The 19,751-nt window shown below is 45.0% G+C and overlaps 2 protein-coding genes and 1 long non-coding RNA gene across 4 annotated transcripts in view; 2 read left to right on the top strand and 1 right to left on the bottom strand.

Annotated features, from left to right (window-relative positions):
- Positions 1-434: 434 nt before the first annotated feature.
- Positions 435-10,405, bottom strand: PHF5A (PHD finger protein 5A). 2 transcript variants are annotated; one of them, XM_038550426.1, is made up of 4 exons: positions 10,091-10,405; positions 9,772-9,795; positions 9,071-9,148; positions 435-1,099 (listed from the first exon to the last, which is right to left on the bottom strand). In XM_038550426.1, exons 1-4 carry the CDS (start codon positions 10,259-10,261, stop codon positions 1,010-1,012), a joined length of 363 nt encoding a protein of 120 aa, XP_038406354.1. In that variant the 5' UTR covers positions 10,262-10,405; the 3' UTR covers positions 435-1,009. The 2 variants fall into 2 exon arrangements, with proteins under 2 accessions (XP_038406354.1, XP_038406355.1); XM_038550427.1 differs by having other exon boundaries at positions 9,071-9,237; positions 10,210-10,394.
- A 258-nt stretch (positions 10,406-10,663) lies between these two features.
- Positions 10,664-19,751, top strand: part of ACO2 (aconitase 2) — a 56,322-nt gene continuing 47,234 nt past the window's right edge. Inside the window, exon 1 of the mRNA XM_038550423.1 lies at positions 10,664-10,812. Within this exon, the coding sequence (XP_038406351.1) occupies positions 10,777-10,812 (36 nt within the window). The 5' untranslated portion in view covers positions 10,664-10,776. The remainder of the gene's footprint in view (positions 10,813-19,751) is intronic.
- On the top strand, positions 10,820-11,903 carry LOC119873622. The gene is made up of 2 exons (XR_005365551.1): positions 10,820-11,129; positions 11,213-11,903. It is a non-coding gene; the product is annotated as an uncharacterized LOC119873622 (long non-coding RNA).

The following is a 19,751-nucleotide window of genomic DNA, read 5'->3' as shown; positions in this document are numbered from 1 at the left end:
CACCTTTAGCAGGCAAAAAGTTGATAGTTGTGTGAGGATAAACGGTATGTCAGCATTTGCCTTTATTCTGTGTATTTACTTAAAAAAAAAAAGGGAAACATGTTTAAGTATATGTGTACTTCATGAAACAAATCAGCCAAGTTAAGTTCTCTGAACTCATTGACTTGAACACATTTTGTCTCAGTACTTTGACCATTACTGGAAGTCATTTCTTCAGTCCAAATTAAAGTTGAACAGGAAGAAAAAACCGTTAAGTTTCTAAAAACCACCTTGATGTATCTATAATGAAAGGCATCAATGGTTTAGAATCCCTTCCAGGAGTAATAAGAGCACAAAGTGCTTGATGAATCCCAATACATCTATGCTGAATCACAAATTCCTGGGTGACTAAAACAAATTCCTAGAGTTAAACTTAAATTGGGACTGTGACCGAGTACCAGAAAAGAAACACCTGCTTTATTAATAAAACAGCAACAGAAAGGGTTTCCAAGTTCTTAGAAGAAAAATAACATGAACAGGCACCACCTGCTAAGTGTTACAAGATTCAATGCCCACATCGATTGTTCCGGGAGCTCTCCACCACACTGCAGATGTCTCATCAAGGACAGCTGCCATCAGAGCTGCTGCCAAGAACAGGTTTCTCACTGTGGTAGCTTCACAGTCAATTCCTCAAACAGCAGACTGAGATGATATTATTCCTGTTTCAGAAGCTCTCAATGTAGAGAGAACATGGCAATTTGGAAAACAAAGCTTGTTTTTTGAATTCAAGAAAAATCATGACCCAATCTATTAATTTTTCACTGCTATGGTCTGCCAGAGTGGTCTGTGAAGATTCTTTTTCTGTTCCTATCACGTGTCTGGGTAAGAGGAGAAGAAAGTTGGAGAGGGGCCAGCGTACTAACAGGCACTCAGGTGGTGCTCTGCACTACTCCTTCTGTGCTGGCGGTGGTAGGCATCTTTTCTGGCAGCGGCAGTAGCAGCTTGGTGGGAGGAAGAGGCCACCCACCAATCACCTCTTCTTGAAGCCATATTTTTTGCGTTCGTAGAAGAGATCTGTCTTAGAGCTCCCCAAATTGACAATCTTTGGGCAACCATCTCTCTGGAAAACAGGATAGAGAAATTGTTAGAAGTCTTTGACTCTGAACTGAAAGGAATTTAAGATAAAAATAACTTTTGGATCAATGGGGTTAGCCATTTATTTGCCTTATCCGTCCAGTTATCCTATTCAATCATCAAGAATCTATTATCTAGGGCAGCCCTGGTGGCTCAGCGGTTTAGCGCCACCTTCAGCATGGGGTATGATCCTGGAGACCCAGGATCGGGTCCCCCGTCGGGCTCCCTGCATGGAGCCTCCCTCTCTCTCTCTCTGTCTGTCATGAATAAATAAATAAAATCTTAAAAAAAAAAAAAAAAAGAATCTATTATCTAGAATGTGCCAGGGCCTGTTCTACTCTCTAGCCAGGGTAGCCTGCACTTAGAATGTTGGGTTTCTCACCCACTTTTGTTGCTAATATGATACAGCTGAGGTAGAATTTAACTCTTAAGATATCCAAAGGGTTTTCCTCAAGGGAGAGATAAGAAACTGTTACGATCATCTGTACATCAAGCACTCTAGCTTCCCTCCACTATCTCAACAAAGGGAAGAATAATACCACCAAGGCAAAATACAAAAAAACAAAAACAACTAAAGGCTTTAGGAAATAGTACTTTACATGTTAAATACCAATATAAGAAAACCGGGCTTCATGTGTCCTTACTAATTCACTTAATTTGACACATGGCCAAGGGAAGACCACTCCTGTGCTAGAGATGGCTGCTGAAGATCTATACTCTGATTTGTCATGAAATGTTCCCTTGGCCATTTTGTGAGCTTGAGTGGTTTTAGTGAAGCCCCTGGGGAAGCTGTGTTCTGCAGAAATGATGACTTTATCAGTTCATCTGGGATGATGGGAGGAAAATTGGGGAAGATGCTACTAGAGAAAACTTACACAGGTCTGATTTTATTAAACACTGTTATCAATCAAAGGAGGTTGTTCCCTGGGACACTGGGCTTTAGAACGAATTAATTGATCAAATCCTTATTTCTAATTTAGCTGATTTCTCTTTTGGGGGATCAATATCAACACTGTACAAAAACCTCTAAAAACCCACAAAGCCAACACTAACATCTTATTTTCTGGAAAATATATAGCATATATCACTTTGAGAAGGGCCAACTGAGGAGCTCAGTCTGCTGAGGGAGTCAAGGAGTGGGCCCAGGCCCACCAACAGCTCCCTATGGGAACTCAAGCCATGTACTCCGTATTGAAAATCCTGGTACAAATGAGGAAACACCAGCCTCTCACCTGGAAGATGGCCTGATACTAAACACCACAATGCTCTAAGTTCTTTATCTTTAGAGATGCTATGAAATATTGTGCTATAATGATAGCCTGTTTAGGCTTATTATGTCTGACTTGCAGGACTATGGGTATATCACTTCTCTTTGGACTCATACTCCCTAACTGTAAAATAAGTGGACCAGATGAGGTCCATGTTTACAAACTGTAGAGAGCCTGGGTTCATCTTAGTTGCCAAGTGATACAAGGGCCCATCCTCCAAACTGCACTGTTCTGTTCTGACTTTTGATGTTATTAATCTCCTTCCATCTTTTTTTGGTCACATATATAATTACTACAATGGTAGAACCTATCTACAGAACTACAAACCAATAAATATTTAAATAATTTCCCTACTTATGAAAACACAAGAACCAATAAATAATATATTTAGAACAGTGCCTGACATATAACCAGACTTTTATTTTGATTTATTTTTTAAAAAGATTTTATTTATTCATGAGAGATGAAGAGAGAGAGAGGCAGAGACACAGGCAGAGGGAGAAAAAGGCTCCACACAGGGTGCTGGATGTGGGACTTGATCCTGGGTTTCCAGGATCACGCCTTGGGCTGAAGGCAGACATTCAACCACTGAGCCACCCGGCGTCCCTTTATTTGTTTTTTTTTTTTTTTTTTTTTTTTTAAGATTTTATTTATTTTATTCATGAGAGGCAGAGAGGCAGAGACACAGGCAGAATGAGAAGTAGGCTCCCCACGAGGAGCCGGATATGGGACTAGATCCTGGGATCACATCCTGAGCCAAAGGCAGGCGCTCAACTGCTGAGTCACCCAGGTGTCTCTATAATCAGCCTTTTTTTTTTTTTTAAATTTTTTATTTATGATAGCCACACAGAAAGAGAGAGAGAGAGAGGCAGAGACACAGGCAGAGGGAGAAGCAGGCTCCACACAGGGAGCCCGACGTGGGATTCAATCCTGGGTCTCCAGGATCACACCCTGGGCTGAAGGCGGCACCAAACCGCTGAGCCACTTGGGCTGCCCTATAATTAGCCTTTAATAAGTTCTCTCTCTCTCTCTCACACACACACACACACACACACACACGACTTCTGTGTAAGATACTTTAAGATTTTTTTAATTTTTTTTTTAAATTTATGATAGTCACAGAGAGAGAGAGAGAGAGAGAGAGAGAGAGAGAGAGGCAGAGACATAGGCAGAGGGCGAAGCAGGCTCCATGCACCGGGAGCCCGACGTGGGATTCGATCCCGGGTCTCCAGGATCGCACCCTGGGTCAAAGGCAGGCGCCAAACCGCTGCGCCACCCAGGGATCCCCGATTTTTTTAATTTTTAAAAAATTTTTATTTATTTATGATAGTCACACAGAGAGAGAGAGAGAGAGAGAGGCAGAGACATAGGCAGAGGGAGAAGCAGGCTCCATGCACCGGGAGCCCGACGTGGGATTCGATCCCCGGTCTCCAGGATAGCGCCCTGGGCCAAAGGCAGACGCTAAACCGCTGCGCCACCCAGGGATCCCAATTTTTTTTTATTTTTAAGTAATCTCTACACTCAACGTGGAACTCCAACTTACAATTGAGCCCTGAGATTAAGAGTTGCATGCCCTACAAACTAAGCCAGCCAGGTACCCCCGCATAAGATATCCCCCTTTTTTGGTAAGATACTTTTTGAAGATAGGACTCCGTATGTTATAAAAACAGTTGGAAAACCAATGTATTAGATTACGAAAGGGGACGCCTGGGTGGCTCAGCAGTTAAGTGCCTGCCTTCAGCCTAGGACATGATCTTGGAGTCCTAGGATTGAGTTCCACGTTGGGCTCCCTGCATGGAGCCTACTTCTCTCTCTGCCTGTCTCTCATGAATAAAAAAAGATTATAAAATCTTTGGTTTTTAAGCTATTTTCTCTCACAGACTCACAATTTCCTGTTTTCCTGCCTAAATACTCCTGCTTTTTATTTTCTACACATCTCCCAAGGGTTTACTTCTTCCCAAATTCTATCAATGCTGTAGGAGGTGAGGATGTGCTCTTGGCTTTTGTTGAACATGTCTGTGAATGGACAGCATGGAAACGAAGATGTAAGAACTATTAAAAAAAAATCTTGGAGGATGCGGCACCTTGCTGGCTCAGTCAGTGGAGCACTGATTCTAACTCTTGATCTCAACTCTTGATCTCAGGATAGTTGAGTTTGAGCTCCACACTGGGTAAAAAGATTTCTTAAAAACAAAAAATCTGGGACACCTGGGTGGCTCAATGGTTGAGCGTCTGCCTTTGGCTCAGGGCGTGATCCTGGAGTTCTGGGATCAAGTCCCACATTGGGCTCCCTTCATGGAGCCTGCTTTTCCCTCTGCCATATAGTATTATATGTCCATTGGAAGACCTTCAAGCTCTCAATAAATGTATCCGTGAAATAACAGGGATTGGGGCACCTGGGTGGCCCAGTGGTTGGGCATCTGCCTTTGGCTTAGGTTGTGATCCTGGGGTCCTGGGACCGAGTCCTGTGTTGGGCTCCCCAGAGGGAGCCTGCTTCTCCCTCTACGCCTCTGCCTCTCTGTATCTCTCATGAATAAACATATATCTTATAAAAATACATTAACTTTGAAAAGTACCAAATATCCTTTTTACAAACAGCTCTGCTGTTCACTTAAACAGGGGGAAGAGCAATAGTGAGGTCGTTTGGAGAAGTACTTTAAGTTTGACCACCCATTTTCAAAGGTGATGAAACCATCTTCAACATTACCATGGTTTGTGTTTATCCTCACCCAATAAAATCTGTATTCCTTAGTATTGAATTTCTCTTATTAGAGAGAAAATATAATTTGAATTTTAACTTTTCTCTTTAGGGGGCCAATAATGAAACAAAGGACATGAGATACGGGCAATCAGACAACCTGTGTTCTAGTCCCGGATCTGCCACTGATTAGCCATGTGACCTTGGCCCAAGCTGCTTAACATCTAGAAGACTTAGTTTTCTAATTTGTATCACAAAGAACTTTTGGAAAAGAATATTCAGCACAGGAACACTTGGATGGCTTGGTGGTTGAGTTCTGCTTTTGGTTCGGAGTGTGATCCTGGAGTTCAGGGATCGCGTCCCACATTGGGCTCCCTGCATGGAGCCGGTTTCTCCTTCTGCTTGTGTCTTTGCCTCTGTGTCTCTCATGAATAAATAAAATCTTAAAAAACGTTCAGCACAGTTTGGTGCACACAGCAAGAGACTATAAATGTTAGTGGCTATTCTCCTTATCTTCTGGTCTGAAGTAAAGAAACTGAGGGTTAAGGGGACATCAGATCAGTATGAGGCTGCCCTATAAGAAACTATAAATTAGTCCTATGGCAGCAGCGCCCACAGATAGGACTCCTGAGTGTTTTTGAAGCTGAAAAACTAAGTGAGAACACCTGTTTAGTTCACTGGTCTAATCCCCTTATAAATTATGAAAACGGCAGGAAGAGGAGTACAATAACTGGACTTGCTTTGGTTGCAGAAAGATATCTGCCTAGGAAAAAAGTCTTAGGGACTTAATCTACAAGAAGATCTGGAAGGCTGAGAGGCTGGATCATGTCACTGGACTGCTCTGTGTTCCTTGGAAACTATTGCCGAGTATATGTAAGCTTGATGCCATCTCAAGTATCCTCAGAACATTCCTGTACAGTATGAAGTAGGCGGAGTGACGTCTAGAATAATTCTCAGGAAAAGAACAAAGCACTAAGGTCCAAAGTATCAGTTGATGCACCACAGCAAACAAGTCAGACAGTAATTAACATTCATTACGCACTCTGGTTACAAGCTTACTTCAGACAAAAACTCTAGCAACAACCATTAAAAAGTTCAAGAAAATGTTGTCCTCATGGGCTCTGTAGGTAGTTTAAGACCTGTTCATACTTTCTTGTCACTGTTGTCACCTTCCCATGGCTTCACTCCTTATAGATTATAAGTACTTGGGCAGCCCCGGTGGCGCAGCAGTTTAGCGCCGCCTGCAGCCCAGGGTGTGATCCTGGAGACCCGGGATCGAGTCCCACATAGGGCTTCCTGCATGGAGCCTGCTTCTCCCTCTGCCTGTGTCTCTGCCTTTCTCTCTGAATAAATAAATAAATCATTAAAAAAAAAAAAAGATTATAAGTACTTACCAAACACTTCCTATATACCAGATAGTTTCTATGGGGCACTCCTATGGATGGCTTACAGGGAAGCACCAAAAATGTGGACAATGCTCATAATACATACCAGGCACTATACCAAGAACTCAGGGAAAAGAGATAAATAACCAAACTGAGCTCCTTTCTCTAAAGGAGTGCAACCTAGCTGGTGAATCAGCTAGATAAGGCTATGCTTTGACAGGCAAAGGTAAATGCAAATCAGAGTTCAGGACAGGATGGTGTTTTGTTTTTTTTTTAAGATTTATTTATTTATTCATAGAGAGCGAGAGAGAGGCAGAGACACAGGCAGAGGGAGAAGCAGGCTCCATGCAGGAAGCCGGATGTGGGACTCGATCCCAGGTCTCCAGGATCACACCCCGGGCTGCAGGCGGCGCTAAACCGCTGCGCCACCCGGGCTGCCCCCAGGATGATGTTTAAGTCATCAACTGAAATTATGTTTTTGGTATGTCATCTATGACCTTTCTCATCTCCCTAAAAAATCAGAAGACATAGTAGTATAAGAAAACAGTCTCATCTGGCCAGATATGGTCCACTTACTGGGTAGACAGGATCCAAATTATTTAGACTGCTGAGGGGGCTAGGTGTTTTTACTCAACATGGGCAAAGTGTAATAATGGAGATACCACTAGCTTTAGTCAGACAACTATGCTTGCACTTATTAGCTGAGTGATAGACTATAAAGTGGGGATAACGATTATCCCTACTTAATAGGGATACTGTGAAGAATAAAGAATGACATCTATAAACTACTTACTCTTTGCACACGGGAACATTGAGAATCATGTCTTTTTTTTTTTTTTTTTTTTAAAGATTTTATTTATTTATTCAAGAGGGACAGAGAGAGGCAGAGACACAGGCAGAGGGAGAAGCAGGCTCCATGCAGGGAGCCCGACGTAGGACTCGATCCTCAGTCCCCAGGATCAGGCCCTGGGCTGAAGTTGGTGCTAAACCGCTGAGCCACCCAGGCTGCCCACATGTATTTCTTTTTAAAGATTTATTTATTTTAGGGGATCCCTGGGTGGCACAGTGGTTTGGCGCCTGCCTTTGGCCCAGGGCGCGATCCTGGAGACCCGCGATCCTGGAGACCCGGGATCGAGTCCCACATCGGGCTCCCGGTGCATGGAGCCTGCTTCTCCCTCTGCCTGTGTCTCTGCCTCTCTCTCTCTCTGTGACTATCATAAATTAAAAAAAAAAAAAAAAGAGATTTATTTATTTTAGAAGGACAGAGCATGCACCTGTGAGCATGGGGAGGGGCAGAGGGAGAGAGATTCCTGAAGCCGACTCCCTGTTAAGTGTAGAGCCTGACTCGGGGCTGAATCCCAGGACCCTGAGATCATGACCTGAGCTGAAACCAAGAGTCAGTTGCTCAACCTACTGAATCACCCAGGCACTCCTCATGGATCTTTTCCCTTACCCTAAATTAAGTAACCAGTACTACTAGCTTAGTGGTACTATTATGACACTTCTTTTTACTGTCATAAGGAGAAGAAAACAAGTGGATTCAAATTCCCCACCCTTCTAAGGCTTCTGCTTCCAACCTAAACAATAACAGTAAAACTTGCCTTTAGTATAGATCTACAACCCCTCTATCGTGGCATTTGACTGAAGGAATTTTTTTTAAAAGATTTTATTTATTTATTCATGAGAGATGCAGAGACACAGGCAGAGGGAGAAGCAGGCTCCCCATGGGGAACCTGATAGGGACTCGATCCCAGAACCCTAGGATCATGACCTGAGCCAAAGGCAGATGCTCAACCAATGAACCACTCAGGTGCCCCCCTCGACTGAAGAAACTGAGCAACAGCCACTGCCACCACACAATGTCAAGGAGCAAAGATGACACGAGACAGAATCACAATTCTGCACTATCAGACCAAAGGCATCCTTTAGCCAGTTAAAGCGGAAATCAACTTAGTTGTCCCAAATTCAGCTGTCACCACATCCACTCCAGCAATCTTTTTTTTTTTTCCCCAGCAATCTTTAATGATAGTAAGGAAAATGACCGAGTAGCTTACATACTACGCACTGTGCCAGGACTCACAAAGTGCAGGATGTTGTTTCTAAATATGAATAATCAGGGATCCCTGGGTGGCGCAGGGGTTTGGCGCCTGCCTTTGGCCCAGGGCGCGATCCTGGAGACCCGGGATCGAATCCCACGTCAGGCTCCCGGTGCATGGAGCCTGCTTCTCCCTCTGCCTGTGTCTCTGCCCCCCTCTCTCTCTCTCTCTCTCTCTGTGACTATCATAAATAAATAAAAATTAAAAAAAAAAAAGTTTAAAAAAAATAAATAAATAAATAAATAAATAAATAAATATGAATAATCAGAGACATCAAAGGAACAGAGAGCACTCACCAAACTGCTGACGTTGATAAAGATTTGCTTCTTTTGCATTTTAGCCCTTGATGCAAAATAACTGCCTTTTATTGGACTACACCCAGCTCAGCTTACAGAACTTGAGGAAATTATAACCTGAGTGACTACCTGAACACAGTAATCTCCGGAGCCAATAGGAGTTTGCCGTGGTTGGCAAAGAGTTACTAAATAAGAGCAGCAAAGATACACTCACATCCTTCTCCTGGATGGTGCACTCCTTACAATAATAGGCATCAGAGACTCCAGGGCCTCCGCAGATCACACAGCGCCCCTGGTAAGAGCCATAATTACACTCATCACATATGCGCACCAGAGTGCAGGGACGCACGTACGAGTCACAGATCACACATTTGCCATCACCTGTGAAGAACAGAGAATGGAATTATGCTCATCCGCAAGTACCTCAAGTTGACAGGCGTGCCGTTCTCCTGCTATGGGGAAATACACTGGTCTCCGCCCGACAGTGACTTTAGGACCCTCTTTTTTTGGTATTACAAAACTCAGCCTACCCAGTGTCCACCCCAATCCCCTCAAGACTGAAGTTAACCAACTAATCTACTGAAAGCTTAGAACATCGCCTCATAGACAAGAAGTCTCTATCATTACCGGAAAGGACTGGGTATGTGTGTTTTGGAGGATGCGGTCAGGCTCTCTCCTGTCCAAATGTAGAGATTTTCTCGAAACCTAAACATAATGTTTAATGCGTGCAAGTGAGGAGCGAGGAGGTGGAGAGGGCCTATGGGTGCGGCCTAGTACTCAGTTCACATACTTCCAGGCACATCTACTCAAAGCCCTCTTTGTGGCACGCTGGAAATTGGAAATGCCCGTTTGCCGGTTCTACACAAGTCGTGAGGGGGAAGGAGTGGGGTGTTTGGGAGGGCGTGTTCCACTCACATTTTTCACACAGTCTTCCGATGGCTGCAAGATCAAAGATGGTAAAGAGTATATTAGCATTGGTTTTGACGAAAAAAGGGAAAGATCCTCGAGTTTGGGGTGGCGACACAGCAGGGACTGCAGTGAGCCCTAAGGGCTCTTATTCATCTTACCCGCATAAACTTCCATCCGAGGCAAACCCACACCCGTATGAGGCCGCCCCCAGGGCCCGGGCAGTCTGAGTTTCTTCGGACCTGACTTCGGCCGCCCGCCTCTGGCTCCCAGGCCCTCGCCCTCTTTGCACACAGCCCACAAACCCGCGCGCTCCCATGCTACCAACCGTGAGGCGGGAAACCTGGCGCTTCAGAGACAAAACCCTAAGGATGAGATGGGAACCTCTGACCCCCCAGCTCCTAATACAATCCCCACTCAGACAGCCGGGGCAGGACGCTGCCTCACCAACACCAGCCTGCTTGCGGCAAAAAATCAAATCCGGATGATGTTTAGCCATAGTGCCAACGCAGACCGGTCACCGGAAGCTTAAGGAACTTCCGCCCGACTTTTAACCTCCATTTTCCAGCCTGCCGGTCGCCGTGATTGGTCTCCCAAGCTTCTCAAGCCCCGCTCGCTCTCGCTCGTTCTCGCGTGATCAAACCTTAAGTTAAAAAGTAGGAGTTTCCGTCTTAGCATAGGGAGCTAGGTCCTGGTAGGTGCATGAAAGTCATGGAAAAATAAATGCCTTTCCGAGATTTGGATGGAAGACACAACTGAAACTTGCCTTTTAATAACACATCTTTGTGTCCGGTATTTATTTCCAAAAGTGTTTTTACGCAGCTCTTTTCCTTTCAGGCCTTCGTTTCTAGCGCGGGAGCCCCGCCCACTGCGGTCGCCCGGCTCCCGCGCCTCTGCGGAGGCCCCGCCTTCGCCGTTACGTGTTTCCCGTCAGGCCACGCCCCTGCCCCAAAGCTATAAATACGCAGTGTCGTACGTCATTTTCACGCGACTTCATCTTTGTCAGTGCACAAAATGGCGCCTTACAGCCTACTGGTGACCCGGCTGCAGGTGAGCGAGCTCAGGGCCCTCTGGGTTCACGAGGGCGGGGTGCCTCCTACTGTGCCTGCGGCTGTGGGCGAGGCGAGGCGAGGCGGGCCCGACCTCCCGCCGACTTTTCATATACCTGTCCCGGCCGCGGGCCCAGCGCCGGTGCCCGCTCCTCCCGCGCCCGAGGTCAAGGCGTCCCCGGCTCAGCTCTCCTAGCCCCGTCCCCGCCCCGTGGGAAGCGTAGGTCCAAGCAGCGGCGGTCAGGTGAAGAGTGGAGGGGCACCCCTTTCTGAGGATTGCACTCCCCTCTCTTGTAGAGTGTCTTTCCGTTCCTCAAGGTGAGGACAAGGTGACTGGGGGGCGCGGTCGTAGTCGAGGCCGCTAGGCCCAGAATCTGAAGGCCTCACTTCTCTCTCGGCAGCGGAGACTTGCTAGCCAGGTGCATCTACGATTGCCAGGCCTGGAGACTGTAGAAGAGATTAGTACCGCGTTCCATTTTAAGAGGATCCTGCGGAACATATAGCCAAGAATGCCAGGGGGACTTTCCTGGCCCAGACGTAGTAAATAGTAATGGTGACAGTAATCTCTCATCTTTGCAAGATTGCAAAACTGTTTAAATTCCTCGTCATGTCATTCGATTCATATTATCATCTGGTCAGATGATAATTTTCATTCGATAAGTGAGGAAACTGCTAGAAAGTAGGTGAAAGTTTGTGCTCTCCTGAGTGTCCCCGAAGTGCTGTGGCCTGAACATCTGCCCCGCTTACCCTTTTTTTTTTTTCTTATGTCAGCCTGTCTTCTGTGAACCAGAATGTGATCCTTGAGCTGACCTTTGTATCTGTGAAAGTACCAGTATGGAGTATTTTGAGCTCAGTTAGTTGCTTTTCAATTACTACCTGGGAGGATAAAGAGACTCAGCGGTTTGACCTTGACTCTTCTGTTATGGACCATCTAGAAAATTGACTGTGCTTGCCAGATGGTTTTCTTCACTCCTAACTTGACAACAGTAGGAAGGTGTTACATGCAAGGTTTCAATGTCAAGCATGTATTTTGTTAATAAAAATAAAGCAAGCCAATAAAGTAGACATTCTCTGACAACCTTTTACATTTAACTTTGTGAATCTGCTTTGAATCAAGTGGCACAGCTTTGATAATAAAATTCAAGAAGTTATGTGCTATCCTTTCAGGAAACGTGTTACTAAGGGGTTTTTCGTTTTGTTTTTAAAATCACATTGCCTTAATTTAGACCATATGGTTTAAAATGATATGATCACTTATCTTAAATACTTCTGATTTCACAATTCTGGGCAAAGACAGGAATTTGCCCTAATTATCTCTTCAGATCTTTTGATACTGTAGGTTAATAATATAGAAATACAGGTAATTGTTTTTTCCTGATCCTGCTGTCCCCACGATGTAGTGAAGTCAGGCAGTATTATGTGATGTTTAAATGATTACAGATTCAATAATCTTGGAAGAGAGGACTGATATCATAGTATTTTTTAACTGAAAAAGGATCTTGGAAAACATGAGTGTTAGACCAGCATAGAAAGAGATCTGGGCCATAGTTCATACACTATTCTTACTCTGTGACCTTGAGCAAATTACTTTTGAATTCTAGTTTTATCATCTGTCAGTTTGGGATGATCTTCATTGACAAATGCTTATTGAGTACTTGGTAATAGGCTTCCATTCAGATTGTTATGAAGTGATGAGAAAAGGAATATTTGTTTATGGTCATTGTATAGTCCAACCTTCTCTTTTACAGATAGATAATCCAAGACCTTGAGAGCCTGGGTGACTTCAATAACAGTCAGGATTAAAATCCAGGTGTCCTTATTCATTCAGCTAAGGTGAACAACAGCAGTATACCACACTGCCTCCCTGTCTTAAGCCAGGCTGTCTTAAGTAATGGTCAGCTAACACTGTGCTCTGAGAACCTTGTAAATTTACTTACCTCTTTTGTGTTTGGCTACATTTGAGAAGTGATGGTCCTTCTGGTACTACCAGAACCCTGGCCTTGTGTTCAATTTATTCCTACCTCATTCACTGCATATTTATTGAGTACCCACTACTTGCTTTGAATACAATGATAGGCAAAGCAGACATTTCCCATTCTCTCTCTCTCTTTTTTTTTTTTCATTTCCCATTCTCATGGAGCTTCTACTATATCCTAATATATTTTACTGCAGAGGGCCTCTGAGGTCTTTCTCAATCAAAATATTTTTCTTCTGCCCTTGGCTGGACCAAAGGTGAAGGTAAATAATACAGTGATAGCGATTACCACTACCACTAAGAGTAGCTAACATTTACCTTATTGTGTGCCAGTAATCTCACATGATCCTGTGAGATCAGACCTATCCGCTCTGTCTTAGAGACGAAGGATTAGAGAAGAAATACAGTATGATGGTTAAGAACATAGATTCTGGCATCACATTGTCTAGACTTGAAAGCTGACTCTAATACTCACTTTTGGGCAGGGTACTTGACCCCTCTGCCTTTTTCCTCACCTGTAAGATACAGATAAGGATAGTACATTTGGCTTATCTAATTACCATATTATAGGTGCAAACTATTTAGAACCCTGCCTGTACCTAGTTAGTGCTGTATAATTAAGTAAATTGAAATAAACTTGCCTAGGGCCTTATCAGTTGTTAGCAGGTATAATTTGAATTTGTACCTTTTTGATTCCAGAGTCTGAGGTCCTAGCACCTGCATACTGCTTCCCTTTGACATCAAGACTCAGTCTATCAGCCAGGGTACCATTAATGCTTCATAACCTGAGAACAGATTTCCTTGAGTTGGAAGTGTTCCATTATTTAACAGTGCCTGTCACCAGCTGGTAACATTAGAAACAATGAAGAAAATGAGGGGAACATTTTGAAAATCCCCATTTACTCTCCGGTGTTTATTTTTTATTTGTGAGCTCTTGACTCTGGGTGGTAGGTATAAGGGGTTGGGCATTTACACATATGTTTCTTACGTCTTTGGTTTTGCCTTGACATACTGGGTTGCTGAGTTCTCATCATGTGGCCTTGGGGAAGTCCTGTAACCTCACGTGTAAATCTGAGATGGTATTTAACTACCAAAGGAGTCTGACAAATTTGGCAGAAGTTCTCTATAAAGTGCCATGTTAAAACAGAAAAACTCCCAACAACCTTGAGAATTATGAAACAGGTCATTCTGGTTACATGTCACTGTAGCAGCATCTCAGGTATCCTATAGGGAGCTATTGACTTGAGTAAATGAATGAATGATTGAACGGACGAGTAAATAAACTTCCAATCTAAAATTTGGGCAGAGGGAGTAGAGTCCCCATCTTGAGAACTAGGGGAGCACATTGTTGACTTTTCAACTTGCTGTTAACAAAATGTTCATTGAATGCTTTACATTGAATGTTCTACACCCTGCTAGTGCAATAGTGAACAAGAATAGTGGATCTTATATTGTAGTTCTGGGCAAACAGAAAATAAGTAGACAAAATCATAGCTACTAAGTACTACAAGGAAGGTAAAATAGGATCGTGTGGTAGAGAGGATAAGTGTGGAGCTGTGACATGGCTTTAACTGAAGTGGTTGGGGAAGGCCCTTCAGAAGAGGTGACATTTGAGCTGATACTTAAGTGATAAGAAGGCAGCCCTTAGATATATATATATTTTTAAAGATTTTATTTATTTGAGAGCGCGAGTATGAGGGAGAGGAGGGTCAGGTCAGACGGAAAGGGAGAAGCAGACTCCCTGCTGAGGAGGGAACCCAACACTGGGCTTGATCCCAGAACTGCTAGATTACGACCTAAGTCGAAGGCAGATGCTTAACTGACTGAGCCACCCAGGCGCCCTGGCCCTTCATTCAGTGTTTTGGGAAGAGAGACATTAAGTAGGAGCAGCATGTACACCTGATACAGGTATGAGCTTAGTGTGTTGAAGGTAAGAAATAAGGCCCGTGTTGGGGCACCTGGCTAGCTCAGTTGGTGGAGCATGTGACTATTGATCTTGGGGTTGTAGGTTCAAGCCCCATGTTGGGTGTAGAGATCACTTAAAAATAAAATCTAAAAAAAAAAATAATAATGCCAGTGTGGCAGAGTGGTTGAAAGGAGAGGAAGGTCTGAGCAAGAGGTAGGAGCCAAGGTCATGTGGGCTTGAGTTTTACCCCAAGTGGAATGAAGATCCCCTGGAAGGTTTGTCCCCCAACCCCCACTGGAAGATTTAAGACAGTGAGTGACAGGATTTGATTTATGGTTAGAGAAAATCGATTGAGGGATGCCTGAGTGGCTCAGCGGTTGAGTGTCTGCCTTAGGCTCAAGGTGTGATCCCGGAGTTCGAGTCCCACATCGGGCTCCCTTCGAGGAGCCTGCTTCTCCCTTGCCTGTGTCTCTGCCTTCTCTCTGTGTCTCTCATGAATAAATAAATAAAATCTTTAAAAAAATCGTTTGGGGGATCCCTGGGTGGTGCAGCGGTTTGGCGCCTGCCTTTGGCCCAGGGCGCGATCCTGGAGACCCGGGATCGAATCCCACGTCGGGCTCCCAGTGCATGGAGCCTGCTTCTCCCTCTGCCTGTGTCTCTGCGCCCCCCTCTCTCTCTCTGTGACTATCATTAAAAAAAAAAAAAAAAAAAAAAAAATCGTTTGGGTTGCTGGATGGATGATGGATCACAGGGGGACAAAAGGAGTTAGGGAGACCAATGGGGGCTATGATGGTGATGGTGTCTGGGACGAGGGTTCTGGTAGTGGAGATATTTTGAAGGCAGATGGGTTGGCCAGGGAGTGTGAGGGATAGAGAATAATTAAAGATGACTCCTAGGTTTGTGGCCTAAGCATTTGAGGGATGAGTGAACTTGTATTTGGATAGTACTTGTAACATAGCCAAAGTTTGTTTATAGATTTTTTTAATAGATTTTTTTAAAGATTTATTTGTTTATTCATGATAGAAAGAGAGAGGCGCAGAGACACAGGCAGAGGGAGAAGCAGGCTCCATGCGGGGAGCTCGACGTGGGACTCGATCCCAGGACTCCAGGATCGCGCCCTGGGCCAAAGGCAGGCGCTAAACCGATGAGCCACCCAGGGATCCCTTGTTTATAAATTTTTAAAAAAAGATTTTATTTATGTATTTGGGAGAGAGAGAGCCTAAGGAGGGTGAGGGGCAGAAGGAGAAGCAGACTCCCCACTGAGCAGGGAGTCCGATTCGAGGTTCCATCCCCAGATTCCGGGATCATGACCTGAGCCAAAGGCAGACTTTAACCGACTGAGTCACCCAGGCACTCCTGTTGATAAATTCTTGATCCTAACATCAACTCTCAACAAGTACCTGTATTTCACAGGTGAGGAAGCTGGATGGGGTCAAGTGCCTTTCCCAGGGTCCCTCACCTGAGTATGAACATCATTTCAGCAACAAACCCTGTTCTTTCAGTCTGTGGCCTTTTTCTGGAACCTGATGCCTCCCAGAGGGCCATCTGGTTAGTACTTCAAGTGAGTGTTGATACTTGAGTGGTCTGTCTTTATTGGCTCCAGCTTTCTTTGACACACTTGTTTTTCCCTGTACTTGGTTTTGAAGGCAGTGGTAGGCTCTGGGCCTCTAAGAATGCAGGACAGGAGGGACTACGGGGAGGTTGCTTGCATTCTTTAAAAAGCAAAAGAATATCAGGACCCTGAGAGAGACCCTCTGCACCGACTTAGCTATCCCTATCTTTATCAATGGCTTCAAGCAAGATTTCAGCCCTCTGTGGCCCTCGGGTTACACCTCTGCAAAGCAGGATGATTAATTGCCACTTTCCCATTAAGAAAGGTCTTGAAGGCCTAATAATATCTGAAAAATTCTACAAGCTCTCAAACACTAAAAATTTGTGAATAGTTTTTGATATTGTAGAGATGGGCTCTTTTAAAAATTTTGTATTTATTTTGGTTTTTATTTAAATTTTAAAAGAATAAGCCCCCCAAAAATAAAAATAAAAGAATAAGCCCTTTCTAAAATTAAGAATAGGGGCAGATTTTTTTCCTCAGATTGTTTCCGAAAGAACTTGTAGGTGCTGTTCTTTCTTTAGCATTCTGCAACCTCGGTTTCTTCATCTTTAAATGGGCTTAGTATCATCTGCCTCCCAGGATAGTTGTATTAAGTAGGACTGTGTGTGTAAAGTACTCAGAGCAAATCTGGTGCAGGGTCCAGTCACCTGGTGAATGTTAGTCTCCATCCCCAGGCCTGGGGATGGGCTGCAGCCGCCATTGCCTTTTTATCCTGAGCTCTTAGGTTAAAAAAAAAAAGACTGGCTCTAAGAAACCTTCTCGTTCCTCCCCTAATCTCCATGGACTTCGAGTATGTAGTAGTTCAGGAAAGCTTTTTGGATGCTGCTCTCAGAGTTGGGAGAAGAGGCGGAAGTGAATCTGTTGGCTTTCTGATTTTATTTTCGAAGTTGAAGGGCAACATTGGGAGAATAAGGTTTAGAATTACATTTGTAGTAGTATCCCCCCCCCCCCCCCCCCCCCCCCCCCCCCCCGCCTAAGATTTTGTTAATTTATTTGAGAGCGAGAGTATATAGGAGCGGGGCAGAGGGAGAAGCAGACTCCCCACTGAGCAGGGATTCTCAGGACCCCAAGATCATGACGTGACCTGAAGTCAGATGCTGAGGTACCCAGGTGCCCCACATTTGTAGTATTTTCATCATCGAAGTCGGGTACTGGGGGAAGTTGGGCCCACTGGGAGTATTTCTGCTTTCATCCTGAAGAGACTGAGACAGCTTCTGACTGGAAGCTTGAATTCTAGGGGCAGTTGCAGGAGGAACCCAAGAGGTCTCAGAAGCTCCTCTAACCTCCCATACTTTGGTGCTGTGTAGCTGGGTTCCTTCACCTTCTGCTGGACATTTGTGGTGTTCTTCTTGTTCACTGAGAGAGCTGTAGAGCTGGTTTAAGACAAGGGCCCTGCCTGTGGAAGGAAGGGCTTATATGCTGGTGAGGAGGCAGTCACTCCATAACTATAACATGCTGGCCTGAAGCAGGGAGGAAAGGGGTGTGCTGAGCCATTGAACTTGGCTGTTGTGGGGGTGTGTTTAGTGTGTGCCACACCATCGCTGCTGTTAGAGATACTAGTCACTGAACTAGGTCTTATTTTACAAAGACTACCTCCTTTATGCTTCACAGCACCCCTAAGAAGTAAGTTTCATTAGTTTGAGAACCAGAGAGGCTGAACGGCTTGTCTGAGGTCACAGCTAGCATGCAGCAGGGCAGGATCTTGAATGCAGATTTGTTTGATCACAGAACCCAGGTTTTTACCACTCAACCATACTGTTTCCCTAGAGTACTTCCCTGGAGGGTAGAGAGTAGAAAGTAGCCCTCTGTGGAGTAGGCTGGATATAGGGGACACAGTTCACTTGGCTCCTTGCCTTGTTGGGATGCATGTTTATTTGGAGCCTTGATTGCCTCCTGCCCCAAATACCAGCCAAACTTGAGAGGGATAGGCTAGCAGGGTGAGTCCCACAGAGGCAGCTTTATTTTTGCCTGAGCTCTGGGTCAGCCTCACAGGCTACCCATTGAAGACGTCCTTCCTAAGCGTGGTAGTGTAGAGCTGTTGCCCTGCGGGCTGGAGCAGGACTCAGGATTTGTATGCAGTTCACAGTGTGCCTGGAGTCCTGCCACTGACACCAGCAGCAAAGGACAAGTAGGCAGATGAGTGAATCTTCAAGCAGTTCCTTAAAGGACGCCTTCCCCCCCCACCCCCCCCACCTTGGAGCCCATTTAGAGATTGCGACTTGGAGAGACACAGCTGCCTGCCCCCTTCCCAAGCCTCTGAAAAGAACTGCACCACCTTTTGTGCCTGCCAGTTGCATAGCAACCAGACTAGCGGATTGCCTCCTGGTGGGAGAGAATTGTTTAGCTTTGGATTCTTGGGAGAGGTGCCAGGCATCACCTCCCAGGGGTGGGAGAGAATTGTTCCAAGAAGCAGAGGTGTGGGAAGATGCTGCTTCTTAGGAGGGTGCTGACTGACAGGCATTCCTGTCTGACCCATCTAGCCAAACCCTGCCTGAGGCTTCCCTACTGGGAACAGCTAACAGCTCTGAGCCTGAAGGCTGCTGAGGGTCATGGTCAGAGGAATCAGGGGTCTTACTCTGATCTTGAGGTCATCATGCTGGTGAAAGGGGCTGCCTCAGAAGGTAGTCTGTCCCTCACCTCTGGGCACAGGTTGGATGGCTCCATATGAGGCATGCCAGGGCAGCACCAGAGGATAGATGGACCTTTTCAGTTCAAAGATCTGCCACCTTGGTGCTTGGGACCTGCTCTGGTTTTTGTGAGTTAGGAAAGGGGTAGAGGGCATGATGGAAAATAGCACCCTGTAGTCCTTTCTGTAACACACAGGCAGACAGTGTGTTAGTAGCAACTTGGCCCCCAGGAGAGCTGAGTGAGTAGTAGCAACTTACATTTATTGAATGCCTGTCAGGAATCTAGACTGAGCTCTGTGCTTTTTGTATGTTTTTTTCCTTAAAGAATGCAGTATATTCATTAAAAACTCTTTTTTTCCATTCTAGTCCCTAAGGGCAAGCAGAGATAGGAATTTTGTGTTTTATCATTTTAGATTTTTTTCTGCATTTACAAGCAATACAGTCTTTGTAATCCTCATAAAAAATCTCTGTTCTTTTACCCCCATTTTATAGAACAGGAAACTGAGGCTCAGAGAGATGAAAAATATTGTCTGAGGTCCCATAGGTGGAGGAGCTGAGATTGAGACTGTAAGCCAGATCCATCCAGCTCTAGAGTGGATGCCCTCTCTTTGACTTGATGGATTGGAGTGTTTCCACAATGGTACTTGACAGGTCCGAATGTGGCTGGTGAATTCTTTGTTGCTGAAGCAGCTGCCTCAAGAGATGAGGCCTCCTCCAGGAGCCCAGCCTGTTTGGACAGCCCAGCCACTTCTGCTGCTTGGCTTGTTCCAAGTTCTGGTGCTCACTGACACGTGGCTCTCTCAGGCAGTGCTGGCATGTG

The sequence above is a fragment of the Canis lupus genome, chromosome 10 (genome assembly GCF_011100685.1).
Source record: "Canis lupus familiaris isolate Mischka breed German Shepherd chromosome 10, alternate assembly UU_Cfam_GSD_1.0, whole genome shotgun sequence".
Classification (NCBI taxonomy): domain Eukaryota; kingdom Metazoa; phylum Chordata; class Mammalia; order Carnivora; family Canidae; genus Canis; species Canis lupus.
This window is presented reverse-complemented; position numbering and strand designations above follow the sequence as displayed.